This window comes from Haliotis asinina, chromosome 13 (genome assembly GCF_037392515.1).
Source record: "Haliotis asinina isolate JCU_RB_2024 chromosome 13, JCU_Hal_asi_v2, whole genome shotgun sequence".
Classification (NCBI taxonomy): Eukaryota; Metazoa; Mollusca; class Gastropoda; order Lepetellida; family Haliotidae; genus Haliotis; species Haliotis asinina.
In genome coordinates, this window is record NC_090292.1 from 48,346,136 (window position 1) to 48,360,680 (window position 14,545).

Consider the following 14,545-nt stretch of genomic DNA (forward strand, 5'->3'; position numbering starts at 1 on the left):
TGATCATTGGATTGTCTGGTCAGTTGTGCATAAATGTGTATATTTGTAATGCTTTTACTGCAATCGTTGCTGTATCAATATTATGTGGAGGATCCAACACAAGTCTTTGGTGTGACGATTGAACGGTTTGACCACAAGGCTACCCCATCATCCATATATAATGAACTACTGCTACTTAAGAAAGGCAAAAAGGATATTTCAGCCTACAGTCTTGTCATTGAGTCCCTACAGTATCTTTATCTGATGAGTACAATTTGTACGAAACGCATCATCAAGGTACACTCGACACAGATCTGGTCGTGTGTAGCCCTTGTTATTGTCACTGTTACTTCAACTGTAATAACACAAAACAACAAGCTTGTTGAAATCGAAAGGACATTTTTGTGAACATTTTGTGAACAAGTACATTTTGATAATTTCCATTACAGACTAATTCAGCCCAGGGCCACAGCCAGGGGGAGCCAGAAGTCCATCCATAAGCTCTAGGATGTCGCTCGATGGAAGCTCTGTTGAAACAGAAATTGCAGTGAAAATAGAAATACTCACATTGAAAAAGGAATTCCTAAAACATAAAATCATGCAAGTGATTTCGCCTAAACGGCCATACATGTATCAGAAATATTTACATATTTGGATATTAAGTGTCATTTTTCATTCTTTATCTAACATAAGGATAAAACAGTTTCTGTTCGAAAAACTGTTGTGGCATGCTTAACCAAACAGAAAGATAATTTTCAAAAATACATAAAAAAAAGCTATTGTGTAAAACATATTTAGAGTGTGAGTGATAAAAATGAATTTTGTTTAGGTCAGCAGAGGATTTAGATTTTCAATGGCATAAATAAATTCAAATTCAAACACTTCCTGACTGTTTATATTCAGGATGTAGTTATTCTACTGAAATAATATTGTTGCATGTTTTCAGTGATTTGTTCATGCAAAATTATAATTTCATAGAGATATTGTTGCTATTTATCTTTGTTACCATGTCATTTTGTTTGTATTATTTTTGTGGTAATTAAACATCTCTAAAGACCTAACTGTTGTTGATTATTTTTTTTGTACTTTACAAGCCTTCTCAGCTTTTAAACTAATTTCCCCATAAGAACAGGAGGTTTGTGCTTGAGTTGGCCGATAGCCTTTTCAACCATGCTGCTTGTTCTTTCATGTGATCTCAGTTATGAAAATACCATATATCATAGAGTAACCTGTACACAGATCTCCAGCACAGTAAAAACTGTTTGTTTTGTCATTGTACGAGGGTTGGCTGAAAAGTTCTAAGCCTAAATACAACTACAAGTTCAATCATTTAATGACTCATAGACATAAGAACCGCAGCTGTTTTCAGAAAATAAACTTTGAAAATTAGAAGGAACTAAAAATTCAGGAAGACATGTAGATTATTTGAGTGGTTCAAGAAAAATACATACACATACGAAGTCTACAACCGGATTACAAATATGTTACTGGAGACCATATACCAATGTATCGGTATATGGTCTCTGATGTTACAAATTTTCTGTCTTACGAAAATTTTTGTAACTGCTTCAGACATCCAGGCTAAATGTACAAGCATTTTTGCTCTACAGTGTGTAATGTGTAATGAATACAATTGTGCAATTTATCTTTGCTTTCCTTTTTTTTAATAAGTTAAATTCAAGGGACATCACTCTGTGTTGCTGTGAGTAATCATGTGACCAGTCATGTGACTTAGTTATACTAAGCATCAGGGATTGCACTCTTCAATTTTGCGCAATGTACAGTGTTTGAATATGGAGGTGTTATCTCCCTTTATATCTTAATGGTGAGTGGAGCTTAGGTATTTGTTTAAATATATTCTTGTAATTCCAAATTAAATTCAAATAAGTTTATGCTTTGTCATCACAAAATATGTAACTTTGACTAAATCACAATCATCAGTTCATATAAAGGTTTACTCAGAGACCATAAAGTAGTCTATAAATTCTCCAAGTAAAGTATTGAGGTCCAAGTCGGAATAATCCCAATGAATAAAGTCATCCATGGCAATGCCGAATGTTAATTGAAAACAGATATTCCAGGTTTATAACGACACACATTTTGCGATTACACATGTTCTGTGATGAGATAAGATAAAGATTAAGATTATTGTAATCTCTTTATCGGACCTATACACATAATTTGACTGTCAATCGCAGTCTTGCTAAGGGAATTAACTCTCACCCCAGATATTACGCAGTATTGTTTACGTGGTTACCAGCGAACTCATTTGAGAATATGTGCGCATGTGCTGTGCATGTGTACCAATAGCAGGAGGTTTGCAGCAGGGTTGTGTCAGTTACATGCCAGACCGTAGCGCTGATGGTTAATGATTAACTGTTGGTGAGGGCTGTCCCTCTATTATATGGTCTCTGGTTTACTTACCTGTTGTGGTTTGCTTGTCATCCCATCTCATTAGCCACTTCTTACAGGGGTAACCACTTTCTCTGAGAACATGACATCGAATGTGGACAGCATTCCGGTGGAACAACAGATGGGGACCGCTGTTGGTGAATTTATGTACGTTGATCCTGGCCACGAGGCAACATCAGTTGCCCGGTCTTTGTTATTGAAAGCAGTATGTGTATTGATGCTGTGATGGTTATGTGGTAGTCATTTTGACTTTCTATTGGGGATTGAATCTCAAAGCTTTCGTTCCGCTAATCACCCCTACAACCCTGGGAAAGTTTGTAGGCCGATAAAAAATTGTCTGGGATGCCTAATGTTGCAAATTTGTAGGGGGAAGGGACCGAACAGTTTGAAAATCCAGTCAGATGACAACTTCTTATGCAGTCATATACACTGCTGGATGGTTCAAACACCTAGCTCTGACTCGGGCTGATCGTCTGGTTTGCTTTACAATGTAGAACTTAAAATAATCTATGCCAAAATGTTTGCCTTATGATGTAGAACTTAAAGATAACTTATGCCAAAATTTATGCCAAAATGTTTGCCTTACGATGTAGAACTTCAGATAATTTATGCCAAAATGTTTGCCTTACGATGTAGAACTTCAGATAATTTATGCCAAAATGTTTGCCTTATGAAAGTAGGGGAACCTCATTTATGAATTATAAAAAACAAATGTTAGATTCTTTAGAGTCAACCAATGTTGATATGATAATGGTGAATGTTTTGAAAGTACATCACCGCTTGCACTTCCTAATAAAGTTAGTTGTTTATCCAGTAATTGGATGTGTAAAAGGTTGATATTCTGACAAAAAAGCACAAAGCAAAACCAATTGCTTGAAACAAGCTATGAGATGCTAGGTGATTGTCAAACTTAATGATCTGGAGTGTTTTATATAAACCTAAAGTGTGCTTGTCACTATGGATTAGGTCATCGCTTGTTTTCCAAGAATAACTGCATTGGAGGTTTTTGTTTTGGAGGGACAGGTTTTACTTTTCGTTAGTAAGACCACTTCCCAGGTTTTACTTTTCGTTGGTGAGGCCGCTTCCCAGGTTTTGATTTTTCTAACGTTATATAAAAACGTCAACATTCAAATGATACATGCATGTTGGAAATCAATTGGAAAATATCGTTTTAAGATCAAACTCACAACTCAGATGTTGTAAGGGTAATTAGCACACTTTAGGTTTATACGTAACTGTATTTCTTTAAGACGTGTGTATCACAGCCTTGTACTTTTATATCTGTATCAATTTGATTTTGGGAACCTATAAAAAAAAAATTCGAGCCTGGAGAATCCAGGGATTTCGTTTCAGATAATAGTGGCTGCCTACTTTGTTTTCAAGATAATGTTATGGTCAGGTTACAGCTACTGTCACAGAGGAATTGCCTTCAGCAGAACAGAGAATTAATGCATTATCATACATGAACAACTTTTACAATACGGAGTGTGGGAGACTTGACAGTGACTTGTCCAATATTGCCACATGTGAAATGCATCTGGACACAGCTGTCATATTCATGAACATCAATTTTAGCCTCGACTGACCATAGGCCAGATGTGATGACCTGATGCGTGGATGAGTTTCGATTTACTCAACATTACAGCAATATTCAAGCTATGTAGCAGCAGTCTGTAAATAATTGAGTCTCGACAAAAAATCCCAGAGATTTTACTTTTCCTAACCTTATATGAACATCAACATTCAAACGATACATGAGTGTTTAAAATCAATTGAAAAATATCGTGCAAGATTAAACTCACAATGCAAATGTTTTTCCATGGGTGATTACAACCACAAATCTAAGATTCTTAGGCAAACGCCTTACCGCACGACCACTGGGCCACGGAAGTTATTGTTATGTAGCTTCATTAATGATTATCTACATTTTAATTACCCATCATTGATGGTATGTATGTTAAAGAAAATACTTCTCCTCGGTTTTGGACAATCAGCGTTGAGATATCCCACCCCGTCCAGTTTTACATTGTCTATCAAAATCTCAGAGCCGTGTTTTCTCCTATACAACAACCATCTTGAAAACTGTATATTATAAGAATGGCATGCCATGCATCCCATACGTTGTGTTTAGGGGTAGTGATAATGAGAAATGGTGGTGCCATCATAAGATGTCAGTCTTTGAAAAGTTTGTTAACGCTTATTCATCCTAACATAATTGAGGTTCCCTTACTTTTTTATGGGTATATTATAAAATTTTTGTTTAATTTTTTATTTCTGTGTGAATGGCAAATGGAAATTCTTTTAACATATCATCAGTTATTTCAGCTTCTTCATATGAATGTTGGGGGTAAGACCTTCTAACGGCATCAGTATCCTGTCTAAACAAAATGTCTGCCTTACAGTTGCTTTTGCCTTCAATGTATTGACATCGAAGATATATATTATTGGAATTAATGATAGAATTTATCAGTTTCAGTGTTTTAGTGTCTCCTCTGCCAAAATTCATATTTTCAATATTTTCTAGATTGTTGACGGCAGTGACAACAGCCTGATTGTCACTGTGTATCAAAACAATCTCATTTTGCAGTTTTGCTTTCCAGCAAAGTAGAGCACAGAAAACTGCCAATGTTTTAAAAGTCTTAATATCAAACCTAATGTCAATGTTAGTCCTAAAAATATGAGCTGTCAATTTATCAACCCAGATTCCCCCAATGCCAGTGTAGCAAGCATCTGTGTAGATATTGATAAAGATTTTGCCATGAACTTTTTTAACCATTTTTTCATCACTTTTAATGAATCTGAAAAGTAAGAAAAATAGAGGATAGAAACATTATCCATCTTCAGGCTGGGAAAATGTCTTGCAAGCCAATGAGATAGTCACAGATTGTGCTGTACAGAGATCAAGGGGATTAAGCGACATGTTTTGATATACAGATTTCAACAGGATTAAGTGGATATGCTGGAATGTACAGGGTGTTTATGACGAGAAGGGTTGGATATTCATGACAGGATGAATACTATCTCAATGGCCTCTGGTACATGCTACATAGTTTACTTGTTGGCATGTTCTGCCACTCACCAGGGGCATGAAGTAACCCAGAAACATTGTCATATTGTAAATATTGAAGAAGTTGTAAATCCATACTATTTGTTGTCATATTAAGAACTCCTAAATGCCAATCGAGGATCTGAGACTGCATAGTTAGGTATTTAAATCCCAAAATAGTAAAGCAATTATTACAGTTATTGCACAGAGCTTTCAGTGTTTGTGACACAATTATCTTTTTGTCTTAGTAAAGGACGTGGAAGAAGTAAAAAACTATCGTCCTCAATTTCTACTTTTTGTAAGACTCATGTGTGAAGGATGTGTACACCAAGAGAGAACATTTTCAAAAATTAGAAAAACCTTAGCCAGATGATTTTCCGAACACTTTTTATGCTGTCCATTGAGTTTTGCGGCAGGAGTGAGTGAGTGAGTGAGTTTAGTTTTACGTCGCACTTAGCAATATTCCAGCTATATGGCAACGGTCTGTAAATAATCGAGTCTGGACCAGACAATCCAGTGATCAACAACATGAGCATCGATCTGCGCAATTGGGAACCGATGACATGTGTCAACCAAGTCAGCTAGTCTGACCACCCGATCCCGCTAGTCGCCTCTTACGACAAGCATAGTCACCGTTTTGCGGCAGGAAAGTGAAATATGAAGTAAACATGATACTTACTCAATACAGATTACTGCTTTTCCTTCAGCTTCCTCTAAATATTGTGTAACAGGATAAATGCATGCATCCATCAGTCCTTGCTCCAGATCATTGTATTTTGGTGTAAAGTGTCGTTGAAACACATCGTATGGAACATTTGTATCATGGCTGAAAAACATGAAAGCAAAACCATCTTGTCTGATACCTTAAGATATTATGTTTTTTATCCATAATTGAATATTTTTTTCTTATACCCAGCCAACATACTATTGTGATGAAACAGTCTTATTTGAAAAATAGAGCTAAATAAAAAAAAGTGAAATGTTTCTGGAGCATCTATGCATCACTTTTAACAATTTTTTATTGCCATTTAAAAAAAATAATTTTGACTTTGCCACATCCCAATCATCAATTTGTTCACTATAAGAATGAGTGTGACTGAATCTGCAACTCGTTAACACGTTATAAACTTCCTAAGCTATATTTCTGAATGAAAAAAAGAGAAAAAAAATCAAAATTGAAAAAAAAGTCCCCATCACTTTTGAAGAAAATGTGCCAAAGAAACATTAAATTTTTTATGCAGCCTAATATCTATTTTATAGGATATTTTAACATTAAGATCATAAAGGAAAGATAAATTTTATATAATTATCTGTATTATACAGGAGGGAAAAGATCCTATCTTAGATTGTAAACCAAGTCACCGTTTTCTGTAATTTGATTGGTTGAAAAACATGATCAAATGGTATTTGATTCCCAGAAAGTGCAAGACTATTCACTGCATATTGACACGTAGACGCCATTCAAATCCAATGAGGTAAAGTTTGAATGATGTCACAAATGAGCAGCTCCAGATGCTGCCATGGGAACCAGCTGAAATGGCCAGCTGATGACACTTCACTGCTGTACCTGTACTTGATGTAAACGAGTGCAGACAGTAAAACCCTTTGGTTTACTTTTTTATTTACAGTGTCGATAAATATCATGTGTTGACCAATTTCCAAGTGTTATTGAGTATTTGAAGCATGGAAACATTTCATTTGAAACCTCCTGCTAAAGCCGTAGGTTGCAAATGTATTCCCGTTCTTCAAATACTCAATAACACCCTGCTGCAGAATCTTACCAGTGAAATAGCAAATAAGTATACATTTGAAAGCAACAAATTTTCTTCAGGACCATCAAAGTTAGTCATTTGTCAGTAGCAAATCATTAGTATTATTTCCAAGACTGGCATAAAGAAGAGGAAAAGTTGTTTGACAACAATTATGTATTATAGACTTTTGCTGAAAGATAAGTCTTAATGACATTAAAATACTGTACTTACCGAAAAATACAACTGTAACCTGTCGAGTAGAAAATAGGTTCATTAGACTTATGATATTAACATTAATCATGCGACTGCATTTATTTTAACACCACTTCAAAGTGTTTTTCAGTTAATACTTAATGTCAAAGGGATGTCTGAAGTGGTGCCTTTCACAGGGTTGTGGTACCTTGAGGTCACATTGTGGTGAAAGGATGCTTGTGTTTGCTTGCTTAAGACCTGGGGTTCATACTCTACTTGGACACAACATCTAAAAGTCACATAAACCAAACATCCCTCTATCTGACATTTGAAATAATGATAAACAATTTGGGGATGTGGTAGAGGTACCGTGTCAGCACCAAGGACCCACTGACATTTACCATAGTTCCTCTAGCAGACAATTTTATGTTAAAGAAATTTACATCTGAAATTCTTGTCTTGTCAGGATACTATGGACATAATAAATGCTGGGAACTCATTAATTCCAATGCTGTACAGGTACGATCCTTAAATTCATCATCCTGGGATAATGTAGAAATTCATCACTTCATTCCTTGTAAATGCCAAGCGAATCATTACTTACGAGTGGAAGGACTAGGGACCAGTTCATCTCTTTCAGGTAGTGATACTGAAAATGGTAAGGCATGACTGTTAATTAAGGAAAGAGAATTGTCATACCTTTGGTGATTTGATATGACCTTAAATGGAAAAAAAAATCATTTGCAAGGCAGTGGGTAATATGTTAGTTGAGTCATTCTCCACAGGGTACAATGTGTGAAGCCCATTTCTTTCAGCTAGATAATGCTGGAATATTGCCAAAGAAGCGGTGTAAAAGTAAAATCACACACAAAATCTCTGTAGTGTCCCCCACCCTGAGCAAGCTGATTTGTGTGAGATTAAAGAGGCACAAATTCAACCAACTGTCCAACACTGCCCTCTAGGCCTCATCAGCTGCTTTCAGTTGATTTACAGAATATCATGACTGAGCATTACATATTATGTGACCCGTGAAGGTCCAGAACAGAATAGACCTTCAGCAAACCATGCTTGCCATAAAAGGTGACTATGTTTGTCGTAAGAGGTGACTAACAGGATCGGGTGGTCAGGCTTGCTGACTTTGTTGACATATGTCATCAGTTCCCAAGTGTGCATATCGATGCTCATATTGTTGAACACTGGATTGTCTGATCCAAACTTGATTATTTATAGACCACCACCATATAGCTGAAATATTGCTGAAAATGGTGTTACACAAAATACCAACCAGCCAAGGTAAGCAACTTTTCAAAGCTATGTCTACACTGTTAAAAGATTCTCTACGGTTAGGTCAAGAACTCAGCTTAGAGAGTTGTACCAATTCTCTGTGGCTTGCCAACTATATGTAGAAAACTGTTTTTCTGTTCCTGTAAAAGTAAGACAGAATCTGTCAACTGTGGCACCATGTTCACTATCTCCCCACATGCGGTATACATTATTTGTGGGAACAAAGTATAAAAAATAACCGCCATAATAAATAACTTACCTTCAGAGACCTGATGAGACCTCCGCGGTTCATTTTCATATTGAAGTGATATATCTTCATGATCTGGAAACACAAAATCATCAAAATGTTCGTTATGAGGCATATGTCAGAAACCACAAGGACAAACCACAAATTCTTTCAAAAGTTAGTGTCCAAGCAATTTCTATTTCATGAGTACTGTCTAGACTGACACTCTGTTGCAATTGTCCACATTCTGAACAACCTTCGTGTTTTATCAGTGTAGCATGTTTTTTAATGTGTTCAAGTGAATGACAAGTAATTTAATAAGCGCCCTTTCTTGTCAAGTTTTATTGTACCCAGGCGAGTATTGTGAGTCTTCATAGCAGTAACCATGGCTTAATATCATGACATGACCAGTTACTCAATGTTGTGATGTTCAAAGAACGTAACACTACTGTCCTTTGTGTTGAAAGACAGCTTTGACAAGATAATGGGGCTGTGTGTAAGGTAGAACCCCGATATTTAATTTTACTGAAAATTTCATTCATTACTGTTTACAGTTTAACAGTGACCCTCTGTAAAATCATATTGGTTACAGCTTGACTGATATGTGTCAGCATATTCTTTTTGTGATCTAAAATGCAAACCAACATGAAGCCTCTAATGGTGACCCACAAAACTGTTCAACCATCAAATACTTTACATCCTGGTGCTTATATCTGGGTTACAATTACTTAATCGTCTGCATGTGTGTTTGCATGTCTGTATGACATAAAAATACTTATGACTGAAATCAAGTTTCAAGACCTTGCATGGAAGGCAGTCGTTTCGAAAGTCCTTCATGCCATATGACAAATTTTCTGTTCCGGTGTATATCTTAAGTGGTATGTTAAATATTCTTTTTGTCACCAACAGTCAATGAATACTTTATATCCAGCTGCTCACATTTGGGTATTACACCTGCATGTGTATTTGCTTGTCTTCATTTCAGAACAATTCTTAAAATTGAAATATAGTTTGCGAGACTTTGAGAATCCGCCGTGTTGAATGTCCCATGACATGGCACATTCATTCATCTCTGTTCAGGTGTATTATTTTATTACATTGAAACAAAACAGAGATCATATGTAGATGTGCTTTGATTCTGAGTGAAATAACACCATCTCCCCAAAAACTATTTTGCTTTGTTATGGTTAGACAAATATACAACACTTACCGCTCTCTAACTCTGCGTCTACTCCGGCCATTTGAAAGAATGTACTGTGCATGCTCATGTGACATGTCATGTGACGCCTCCTTGGCTAAACAATATTTACCAGAAGACTAATTCACATATTGCATGACCTCATGCAACATGTATTGTGCATTTGTGCATATACCTATTCAACACTGTTTCCCTAAATGCTTGAATGCATGCCCACAGAGGGGATGTTGGCAAGTGAATTTGTCTTGAACCCGTCAAGGTCCGGGTTAGAACTGATTTTCAGATTCAGTCACAAAAGGTGACTAGCGGGATCAGGTTGATAGTCTTGCTTACTTGCTGACACATGTTATTGGTTGTAAACTGAGGAAAAGATTACAAAAAGGTAAAATACCTTCATAAACAAATATGAAAACATCAGATTGTCTGAAATATTTTGTTTATGCTCAAATAATGAAAATAACTCATGATTAAGCTGTTATATCCAAAACATTTTTGTTAAGTGATATATCTTGCATGAGTTGGAAATGTATTGTTAACTAACAAGTTTGAGATATATATAAGTATATATAAAGTATAGTCATAAAGTATAGTATATATATAGTCATATATATACACACATGAGCATTAATTAAGCACCACTAAAATAATTGTTGAATGTAACAAATAGGGATCAAAACAGAGAAGTCTAATATCTATCAGTTATATCTAAATACACATGCAGTTAGCATGAAATTCACGTGCTGACTCAAATGTATGCTTTTCATGCTAAAGTTCTTTCATGGTACAAGCAACTGAGGGGTTTATAAAGGTGAAATGAAGTATTCTCATTGCTTTCTACTCAATGCATCAATAAGTGAACTGTGCTGAAATTGAAACCTTTTGCAGGGTTGCAGCAGTTATCCGTACGAGGGGAGGATACACCAAATGCTAATGTCGCCATTACAGCTGGCTTAGGATTGAACAGTGAATGTTTTATGAGAACTTTGTGTACGTTGGACCACAGACATTGTCTGTGTGACCATAGTTTTGGACATGATTATTGATAACGTTTTAGTGCCCCAATGTGACCGTCAATAAATTAAAGCCGAAAGTAGCAGCAGTGTTGGTAGTGACGGATTGACACTTTATTAACGAAATTATAACCATATGTTTGGTTTCCACATCATGAGTGACCAGTGTGTTGTGTTAAACACAATCTTGTAGCATGAAAATGGGTGGTGCTTAATTAATACTCAGGTGCATATATTAGAAACTTAAAATTCATTAGCCAATGGGCCCACTGACTACAGAGATTTATTGCCCCTACTGGATTTTTATGGACCAGTGGCTATTTCGCACACTGTATGTAAGTGCTCTGAAAGAAACAGCCAAACACTTAGTAAAGTCATAGATGTGTTGTGTGCACAAAGAATAATTCTGGATGCAGTTAACTTTGTTTATTGTGCCTCCATTCTCAACATTTGTTGCCCGTGAAGATTTGGGTTAGAATTGATCTTCAGTAACCCATGCTTGTCATAAAGGGGGACTAACGGGACTGGGGGGTCAGGTCAGACTTGGTTGACACATGTCATCGATTTCCAGTTGCACAGATTGATGCTCATGCTGTTGATCACTGAGGTGCCTTGTGTGGTGTGGTGTGGTGTAAAAATAAACTCACTCACTCAGTCGTTCGTGAGTACTGGATGCTCATTTGTGCAGCGTATAAAACTCTGTCTGTATATTGAGATTTTGCTGTTGTGTGTTTCAGTCAGGACGAGGCCCAGAAGATTGACCAGGAGCTGTTCGAGGACTACTCCTTCAGTCTTGAGCAACTGATGGAGCTGGCTGGATACAGCTGCGCTGTCGCCATCGCCAGGGTCAGTCCAGCATCACCATCTGCAATCATTTACAAAAAAGCACGACTGCAGAAAACTGGAATATGATTGTTTGTGTATTGTTACTGCCAAATTAAATGTCTTGCAATAGCGTTAAGTCCAAGTGTTCAAATTGTGTTTAATTTAGTATGCAAAATGAAAGGTAGAGATATAAAATTATTATTTGAATTTGTGTTCTCAAGGCTGTTGTGTTGTGGACATTCCCAGAGTGTGCTTTGGGTGGTGGGTTAATTAGCCCAGTAGTTAATATGCTTGCTCGTCATGTCAAAAGCCTGGCTTTTATTCCCCCCCACATGAGTACAATGTGTGAAGGCCGTTCCTGGTTTACACTGCTGTGATAATTGATGGAATATTGCTAAAGGTGGCGCAAACCTCACTCACACACCCACCTACTCACTCACACACCCACCCATTCAGATACCCAATAACACACACACACGCACACACACACTCGCTCACCCACCCACCCACTCACTCACTGCAGTGTGTATTTCGTTTCAGTGTTTCCCAATAGACAACATGTCAAAGGACAATGGTGCAGTGCTGGTGTGTTGTGGACCAGGCAACAACGGCGGGGACGGCCTCGTCTGCGCCAGACATCTCAAACTCTTCGTGAGTCACACGTTTTCACGTATACATACCATGAAAAAAATAGGGGATATTGGATTTACAAGACTGATTCCTTCAGTCAGGAATTATATTGTGTAATTAAATGTTTGGTTTGCAATTTGGACAATTTTTGCAGAGCGAAGGTTTTTTTAATCTGTCAGGTGTTTATATGTGAGATACACTACTGGCGCTTTGCTCACTTTGTGTATGGAGTCAGTAAGCATTAGGGCCTGCAAAAGTTACTTCCCTTGAACAGATAAACATTATTTCAAGGCAAAACTATTTTACAATTGTATATCGACCTATAAAAGATTTATGTCAGTATGTTTCCTGTTTGTGTAATGTTTTACTTCTGTATCTTACATTACATTACACCTGTACATTAAAGGTGTTAGAAGAACTCCCAGCCTAGTTGCTCTTACCCATTTCAAACCCATTTGAATATAGGATTCAGAATTGATTATCTACAGGCAGCAGTTGTGTAGAGTGTGGCATAAAAACTTGTACTCTATATTACTAGGGCTGCAGTCATTCAGCCAGACCTTGAATTGATTCAGTTTTCGATACTGGACCCACAATTTGATCATTTGTGATTCAATTCTTCATGCAAGTAACAACATCAGATTTCACTTAAATTTAAGATTCATCATTATTATCGTGAAAGTCTTCATCAGCTTGGTGATGTCAGCTAATAACAATTGTCATTTATAATCAACCATTGTCATTTATAATTAACCAATCACGTTTCTTTGTATTTCATCACTCAAGACTATTAAAGCTTGAGTCAAAATTTTTATCTATGTGGAATAATTTAAATAGGCATTCAAATATTGAATCAAAATAGTGATAATGGATATCGAAAATCAAAACTAAGGTGTCACATTCCATCAGCAATGCATCAAACTGAATTGCTGGAACCCTATATTAAACTCACTGACTCCTTGCACTGACTTTCAGGGTTTCAAGCCCTCCATCTACTACCCGAAGCAGAACAACAAAGCCCTGTTTGAGAGCTTGCGCCGCCAGTGTGAGGGGATGGACATGCCTTTCCTCTCTTTCTTCCCCTCCGACCCCCAGCTCATTAAAGACTCATATAACCTCATCGTGGACGCTCTCTTTGGCTTCAGCTTCAAGCCACCAGCTCGGCCTGAGTTTGCCTCCACCTTGGAGAAGTTAAAGACGATACAAGACGATGTGCACATCTGCAGCATTGACGTCCCTTCAGGTATAGAGTTTTGGGTTGGATTCTTGTTCCAGGTTATTTTTTGCATGTTGCATTGGGCATCCAAATCTGATGTCCTTTCAGATTGTAGAGTCTGTGTGGTTTCTTGTTAAGAACTGGTTCCTGGTAAATATACACATGTCATATGTGACCTCCAAATCTGCAACACTGACGTCCTGTCAGTAGAACTAATTCCAGGTAAATATACATGTGGTATGTGACCTCCAAATCTGCAGCACTGACGTCCTGTCAGTAGAACTAATTCCTGGTAAATATACATGTCGCATGTGACCTCCAAATCTGCAACACTGACGTCCTGTCAGTAGAACTAATTCCTGGTAAATATACATGTCATATGTGACCTCCAAATCTGCAACACTGACGTCCTGTCAGTAGAACTAATTCCTGGTAAATATACATGTCATATGTGACCTCCAAATCTGCAACACTGACGTCCTGTCGGTAGAACTAATTCCTGGTAAATATACATGTCATATGTGACCTCCAAATCTGCAACACTGACGTCCTGTCGGTAGAACTAATTCCTGGTAAATATACATGTCATATGTGACCTCCAAATCTGCAACACTGACGTCCTGTCAGTAGAACTAATTCCTGGTAAATATACATGTCATATGTGACCTCCAAATCTGCAACACTGACGTCCTGTCAGTAGAACTAATTCCTGGTAAATATACATGTCATATGTGACCTCCAAATCTGCAACACTGACGTCCTGTCAGTAGAACTAA

The 14,545-nt window shown here is 37.1% G+C and overlaps 1 protein-coding gene, 1 long non-coding RNA gene and 1 pseudogene across 2 annotated transcripts in view; 2 read left to right on the forward strand and 1 right to left on the reverse strand.

The window, feature by feature from the left end:
- Nucleotides 1–14,545, forward strand: part of LOC137259722 (NAD(P)H-hydrate epimerase-like) — a 266,803-nt pseudogene that overhangs the window by 181,779 nt on the left and 70,479 nt on the right.
- Nucleotides 1–14,545, forward strand: part of LOC137259721 (NAD(P)H-hydrate epimerase-like) — a 170,153-nt gene that overhangs the window by 148,712 nt on the left and 6,896 nt on the right. Inside the window, exons 3-5 of the mRNA XM_067797323.1 lie at nt 11,836–11,944; nt 12,464–12,574; nt 13,529–13,796. Coding sequence (XP_067653424.1) covers nt 11,836–11,944; nt 12,464–12,574; nt 13,529–13,796 — 488 coding nt within the window. The remainder of the gene's footprint in view (nt 1–11,835; nt 11,945–12,463; nt 12,575–13,528; nt 13,797–14,545) is intronic.
- On the reverse strand, nt 362–6,677 carry LOC137259723 (uncharacterized). The gene is made up of 3 exons (XR_010954708.1): nt 6,117–6,677; nt 2,404–5,189; nt 362–506 (listed from the first exon to the last, which is right to left on the reverse strand). It is a non-coding gene; the product is annotated as an uncharacterized lncRNA (long non-coding RNA).